Source organism: Benincasa hispida, chromosome 8 (genome assembly GCF_027475165.1).
Source record: "Benincasa hispida cultivar pf3 chromosome 8, pf3_genome.v1.1, whole genome shotgun sequence".
NCBI classification, from domain to species: domain Eukaryota; kingdom Viridiplantae; phylum Streptophyta; class Magnoliopsida; order Cucurbitales; family Cucurbitaceae; genus Benincasa; species Benincasa hispida.
The window spans coordinates 14,310,317-14,317,505 of record NC_143485.1 but is presented as its reverse complement, the minus strand read 5'-3'; the positions used below and the strand labels follow the sequence as shown (position 1 = coordinate 14,317,505).

The 7,189-nt window shown below is 33.9% G+C and overlaps 1 protein-coding gene across 2 annotated transcripts; it reads left to right on the top strand.

Moving 5' to 3' along the window:
- The first annotated feature begins 516 nt into the window (after positions 1-516).
- LOC120083202 (K-stimulated pyrophosphate-energized sodium pump protein) lies at positions 517-6,635 on the top strand. 2 transcript variants are annotated; one of them, XM_039038854.2, is made up of 11 exons: positions 517-916; positions 1,926-2,010; positions 2,981-3,177; positions 3,509-3,594; positions 4,941-4,986; positions 5,079-5,135; positions 5,343-5,397; positions 5,519-5,619; positions 5,811-5,874; positions 5,951-6,084; positions 6,247-6,635. In XM_039038854.2, the coding sequence occupies exons 1-11, from the start codon at positions 839-841 to the stop codon at positions 6,418-6,420; spliced, it is 1,077 nt and encodes a 358-aa protein (XP_038894782.1). In that variant the 5' UTR covers positions 517-838; the 3' UTR covers positions 6,421-6,635. The 2 variants fall into 2 exon arrangements, with proteins under 2 accessions (XP_038894782.1, XP_038894781.1); XM_039038853.2 differs by having other exon boundaries at positions 548-916; positions 5,945-6,084.
- Positions 6,636-7,189: the final 554 nt, after the last annotated feature.

Below are 7,189 nucleotides of genomic sequence, written 5' to 3'. Positions count from 1 at the left end.
TGTGGTGAGGGCATACACTTTACAAAGGAGGGCCAACCATCAAGTGTAAGAGGTCGTGACGATCGTGGACACAATGTGACTCAACATGATCAATCTAGGCGTAATAGAGGATCTTATTCTAGTCACGAATAAAGAAAATTGTACTTATAATCAAATTTATTATTCAAATAAGAAAGTGCACTTTGATAAAATGTTATTAAATATGTTTGTCCAACAGACGCATTCACCTTTTTTTTTTTTATTTAATTAAATGCGTCTGTTCAATAGATACATTCACTGCTTCTTTTCTTCTCTTTTCTTTTTTATTTAATTATTTGAATGCGTCTCTTCATTCAAGATGAAAGAATGAATAAAATAATATTGAATATATCTATTTTCAAATAAGACAAAAAAGTATCCATTTTTCCTAAATAGGAATAGTTTCAAAACCATCGATTTTTTTGCCCTTTTTAACATCCATATTTCTCTTTTAACCCCTAAAATGGAATAAACATAATGTATAGAGTCGAAAATGATATCTTAAAAGGTACAATTTTATAGAGAAGTAGAGGGCGTGTAAGCATATGAATGGCGTGGCGTGCGGCACTAACACAAATCGGCCCACGCTGTTTACTCCATCGAGCGCCAAATCAACCAACCCTCTCTCTTCCTTTTCAATTTTTTTTCTCCAAAACCCATTTCTCTGCAACTCTAGATCTTCTCATGCATTCTCTTTTCATTTCTTCTTCTTTCTTGTTGCTGAAACATCTCCACTCTTCCTCCACATCCTCACTTTTCTCCTTCTTCTTTCTTTACTGCAATTGATCCAGATTAGGGTTAACTCTTCTCCATCATCAGAATGTCGCCGGCGTCGACGCCTCGGAGCTCTGCTTATCTTACCGCTTTGTCCCAAAAGATTGAGAAGAAGCTTCAGCGGGTTCGTTTTTCTTTTGAATATCTCAATTTCTTTCCATTGGATAATCCGTACTGTACTGTGCGGTTAAGAAGATTTTTTCCCCTTTTTTATTTACTGTTTGATTTGAATTTCACTTTCGTCTTTTTCCCCTTTTTGGGAATTTAATTGGGTATGATTCATTGCCCGATAACCATCGTTGCCTGTTCTGCTAACTTGTGAATTGATTTTTTTAAAATGAGTTCTGGCATTTTCGAGCTTGTGAATTCAAGTGGCATTTGTTGTTTTTGATGTGAGATAACTGCCGTGGATGAAAATTAAAGCTAATGTTAGACTTCCGATTGTACTAACTTACTAAAGAGTCGTAAAAGAGGGGAATTGTTAGGATGTGAGTTAGTTTGAGATGAGTGTATTCTTTTTGAAGGACGAGGTGTGCATTTTGGCTGGTTGTTGGAATTGTGGGACTAGTGAAGGGTGAGTAGTGAATGCAGGGGAAGGCTGAGGTCGTCTTCTCTTTGCTTGTTTGCTTGTTTATGTTTTTGTTTTCCTTGTGGTGGTTGTAATTATGCCCTCAAACTTTCATCATTAAAACTGAGCATTCGAACCTCTACAAGTATTAAACTTGGACCGAACCTAAATGTTAAAAGTTGAACACCGAAAATTATATAATTGTTAGGATTCTACATTAGGTCAGTTTGAGGTCCAATTTTAATATTTGTATGGGTTTGAGGGTGCAATTTTTCAATGGAAAGTTTGAGAGTAAAATTGCAACTACTTCCATACTTTAGGAAGGTGAAAAAAAAGTTGTGGGACTTCCGAAGAGAGTATTCTGTTCTAGAGGGAGGACATGCGTTTGTCTGGATATGCAATTGTAATTTGTAAAGGGTGAGTAGAGAGTGTAGGGCAAGACTGAGGTAAGAATTCTCCTTGCTTATACTATTTGGTTTCATTTTTCCTGCAGTGAATCAGAAACCATCAGTAGTGTTAAGATTTATTATTTTATTTTATTTATTATTATTATTTTTAAATGTAGGCATTAGCTTCCTCTTCACAGAGGCGAGATGTACTGCAAGAATTGTTTGCTGACATAGCGTTAGAAGTCGATGACCGAGCCAAAGGTGGGTTGTGGTAATGAAAAATTTTATATTTGACAACAGGGATAGCATTTGGATGAATGTTTTTGTCCTATAGTTTTCTTAAAAATCCTTTTGGCCCCTGCTTGCTTGTTTTAAAAAAGATATTGGCTAGTTTTCTAATTCAAATTCTTATCCTTGTTGAGATCAAATGGATATTGACTAACTTGATCCATGGTGAAATCATGGCTAAATTACAAGAAGTACACCTGAACGTTGTCCTCGGTTCCATCAATACCCCTATTCTTTTAAGGATTGCAATATTACCATTGATCTTTCCTAAACATTTTAATACTACCCTTGGAGTAGAAATTGGTTAGTATGCTTGGTGAAAATTAGGACATCAAACGTTGTGGTGGTAACTTGGAATACAAATTGGGACTTGAATACTAGCACATGGGTCCAAGTCACTGTCACACCCATTTCAAGTCCCAATTTTCATCTTAAATTCTTTCTAGTCCAATGGTAGTTTTGAAATGTTTATGAAGGTCAATGATAATATTACAACTTGTGAAAGAATAAGGGTATTTTTAAAATAAATGTGGAGTTATAGTACTTTTTGTTATTAGCCTAAAATCATGTATTCTAACCGTTCCTAGTTAATGTTTTCTAGTTAAATTTTTGGACCTCGAAAGTTATCATTTTGCATTATTTATGCAAACTTATCTTTTTGTGCCTTTGTATTCTTTCATGTTTTTCCCTCAAAGAAAGTAGTTGTTTCTTAAAAAAAAAACATTTTGCACCAACATTCACAAAATGAAGAATGGTCTTTTGTTTCCCTTCTAATATAATAGGGAATCACATCTATTAGAGTTGATTAATTGAATACATCTAACTAGCTTGTCAAAGCTCGTACTAGTTGAATCTTCTTACATAGTTTAAAATAAGATTTAAGAGTAGATGGTGTTTCATATTGTTAGAGCACTAGCCACTCATGTTCTGCTTTATAAAGCAGAAATAATTCTCAGCACGGAGGAAGATGCAATTGCACCTGTGGAGCATGGAATGAATGATCCATTATGCTTTTACGATGTTCTTGCTGATTACTATGTTCAGGTGCCAGAAAGCGGAAAACCAATCCTTGATTTGATTGTCAAACTGTGGAGCCAATCATTTACATGTCATATTTTCACCCTCTTATTCCACAAATGGGTGGGTGACCTTGATGATGCATTTTCTTAAAGCCAATGTGATTTTCATTTTCGATTACTGCTATTATTTATTTGCTGTTTGATGATGGAATAATTTGTTATTCTGTTTTCCATCTAAGATTTCTAGAAGAAGTAACCCTCCATCTTGCTCCCTTAGTTTCTCTAACTAACTATTCTGCATTGAAATGAATTGTACTTTTATTATTATTTGCAAGTGCAAAGTAAGTTCTTTTTTCTTGAAAGTTGGACATATTTGCCATTGGAATTATTTTCTTCTTTTTTCTACTATTTCATTAGAAAGGTTTGGTGCCTGATGCAGATCTATCTTGCAGCTCTTTGAAATAGATATTGAAAATTCAGATGAAGTTCACCTCCGTAATTCATCAGCTCTTGTTCAAGGTGCCACAAATATCTTCTGGTATGGGTTTAGCAATTTGTTGTTAATATCAGTTCATTCATGTGGAAATTTTCAATGTTCTTAAAACATCATTCGATCTTGATGTAGTGCACAATCATGCAAAGTCTCCCTTTTCATCGATTTCTTATTTTCGTCTAGCACGGGGCACCAATGTCAGTTACTTAAATTTATTATGATTTGTTAGTAGCTACAGAACCATTGATAAAAGCATTTTATAATGTGTTTTCCATGCATTTTTAATGGTTGAAGCCATTTCAATATTATTTTTAAAGAAGCAAGGACAGCATGGACTCTAGGCATTTTATACTCTCTCTATATGTCTGTTAAAATGTCTACACTCTTAAATGTATATAATGATCTTATTATACATATAAATGATTCTCATGTTGAAAATTTGTTTAGGTCATGATATTTCACATTGAAAAGTGAAAACAATGTAAAAGAAGTTGATAAAACTAGTTGCCTACTCTATACAGCACGCCTCTTATAGAAATATTTGGCAAACATAGGAAAAGGTTTAGAGGACGAAAAAATTAGTTGCTTATCTCTAATGAGATAATATGCCGTGAATTAAAATATTTGAAAAACATTGAGAACAAGTGAAAACTCATTATATTTCTGAAAGATTATAATATCTTATTAAAAAAAAAAGGTATCCATGCATTTATATACATATGCTTGTAAAAACAAGTTCGATGATATTCACTCTCAAAATTTATTTCTATTGCCCTTCCGTTTTATGACCCTGATTTTGTAAAAAGTAATTAGATAAATTTCAAATACTTCAGTTCAAGTGTCAACAATTATTTGAGATATCCTCACGAGTGTGTGGCATGTCTCTGTAATGTTTGGCATGTGGTCAACAATTGTTGGACTCTGTATTCAATTTGTTCCACTGGTATCCAACGTATGCTGTTTGTGCTTAATATTAGAATGAGGTATTTCTCTAGCTTCCAGTTTTCATATTGAACATCAAAGAGGTGCTTCTATTTATCTGTCAGTACTGATAACACATTAGATCCATTACAGGTTCATCCATTCTAACCCATGAGTAAGTGCACCCTTTATGTTATGGTCTTCTCTCTTGTATTATGGAGAGGACATTTGCTTCACTGTGATTAATGACTGTTTGGAGCATTTGTTCATTAATTCCCCTATATTCTTTCCCATTGGAGAATTGAAACTTTTGAACTGGAATCAGCATCTCATGCATGGATTGTCATCAGAGATTGCATGATATCATTGTTTCATACAGCTTCTGGCTACATATTTATGTTCCTCATTTTTGACATATAATAAGAATGATAATTTAGTATTATTGCAATGACCTTTGTATGCTGATTCAGGCTTGATATTCAGGCAAACACTACTCGGTTTAAATCTCTCTTTCATGTAAGAGTTTGGTCAAGAATTTTTTTCCCTTCTTTTGGCGACATGTGAATTCTCAGTAACTTGTACTAATACTCCTTCATATCAATGTTCAGTATCTTCTTGAAGAAGTTGCATTTCAACCTGCCCGATTGAACAAAATTCCCATACAGGTTAGAGTTGAATGTTTTCCTTAATCTTGTATGATAGACGTAAGTTATTATGTTTATTCCGTTATGAATATTTATACAATCTAGATTGTTTTACAGTTATACATTTAGTGACTTTTCTGCAGCTGTTATAAGAGAATTGTTTTGTAATTGACTCCTTTCTATCTTCTCCCCCATCTTTTTCTCGGTTTTCCTTTTTGTCAATGGCAGGTTCAAAGAGATCTTTTTCTTTTACTTTCACGGTTCTTAATTTTCTATGATTCAGGTGAGCTTTAGCTATAAATGTCATTTGGAAATCTATTCCGATTTGTAAGGTGACTTTTTTCCCCACTAAGGTTTTAGTACTTGGGTGCCCATCTGTATATAATAACCTTGCTGTGTTTCAGATGGTAAGCTCGAGAGTTTTTTGAAGCAATTTCCTCCTTTCCCAAATGCTATACTAGTTGGTGGTCCAGCTGACTTGTTTGTGATTGAACTTACTGATCAGGTAAATTTCGTTAAATGTTTCTGTTAGAACATCTTTTTGTTTAAACAAAGATTTCGATAATCATATATATTTAAATTACCATTTTTTAGTTTTTTGTAATAGTCTTATATCATATAGCTTGTTCTGCTGCTTTTATGGTTAAAATACATCTGACAAGTTCCATAATGGTATCAAAATATTGCATTGGTCAGATTCAAAAGTTGAAGGTGGAACCTGTACTGCTGCATTATCTTTCACACCTGATTGTTCTCCAAGGTAATTGGCTGACTGATTAACATTCAACAGTTCCTAGCGAATTGTTCTAATTCTAATCAAGTCTATCAAGTTATAGGTATGGAACTCAGAATGACTACAAGTACAAGGCTAAAAACTTGTTTGTATAGCTTCACCTCTCCCGGTGGCCCTATGTATCCAACCAGAGCTGTTCGACATGCTGCATGGGATGCACTCGATTTGCTATTTCCAGTAAGTATTGATTGACCCAAAACTCATTCCACAATGAAAACAGGTTTTAAGCATTTGGAACTTAATAACTTTATACTTTCTCCAACCTTTTCCGGGGTGCATGTACAATAGTAGTATTGTTATGCTAAAAAATATTAGTTTGATCAAGGATTTTTGGTACAGGTTGGACGATATCCTAGGCATCTTATAAGCCTATTTTTCAGATTATTATACCCATGGTACTGGCCCTCATCTTGTTGGAACTTCGTAATATCATGTATAAGGGCAGTATTTCTTTCCTTGTTTCGATTCGTCTTTTCGAGATTTGAGAATCCGAAACGGCACAAGTCTTTCTAGGCACAGAAACTCATAAGTTTGTATATGTACACAGACATATTTTACCCTCAGGTCATGCTGTCCCCCTTTTTGCTGGGGCCTGTGTGTGTATGTATCTTTTACTGATTCAAACCCATCTTGTGAGGACTTTCATTCCCAGCTTTTATTGCCAAGTGTCCAAGAGGAGACAACAACCAATAAAAAAAAAAAAAAAAAAAGAACATTATTTGATTCAATGGAAATTTCCCTTGGTTGATTTCTTCATTAGAGCACCAATGAATGGATTTTTTTTGGGGGGTAAAATATTGTAGGTTCTGAAGATTTACTAGAATAGTTAGCATTTACAAGCTAGATAGGAAGATATATTTCCTATATGCAAGTAAGAATAAGTATGAAAATAGATATGTTTGATCAAGTTAATATGCAATTTTGTTGTCTTCTCCTATTTGGTCTCTTTCAAGATTTAAAACATCTTGAAATTATCTTCAAGGCAAGAGTCAAGAAGTAATAAATGAAAGTTTGAACATTATATTGATCTGATTGGTGCCAAGCACCATTAAGTGGGTGTGGGACATTTATGGTTTATGAGAAGAGTGTTGAATTGGTCTTTCTATGTCTATATATATCCATTTATTGACTTGGTAATGAGTTTAAATAGAGTAATAAATCTGGTAGGGTTTCTACAGAAAAAGGTGCAAATTTGTTTATTTTTTCTTTATGTTCAAAATCTTGTTGATAGCAAGCAACAATACTTTCTTATTCTGCAAGTTCATGGCCATATGTGAGAAGA

Excerpts from the sequence above, each read along its gene's own strand:
- LOC120083202 (XM_039038853.2), top strand. The coding sequence starts at position 839 with ATGTCGCCGGCGTCGACGCCTCGGAGCTCTGCTTATCTTACCGCTTTG. Across the intron at positions 4,987-5,078 it reads GGTTTAAATCTCTCTTTCAT|TATCTTCTTGAAGAAGTTGC; the intron begins GTAAGAGTTTGG and ends ATCAATGTTCAG. Across the intron at positions 6,085-6,246 it reads CACTCGATTTGCTATTTCCA|GTTGGACGATATCCTAGGCA; the intron begins GTAAGTATTGAT and ends TTTTTGGTACAG.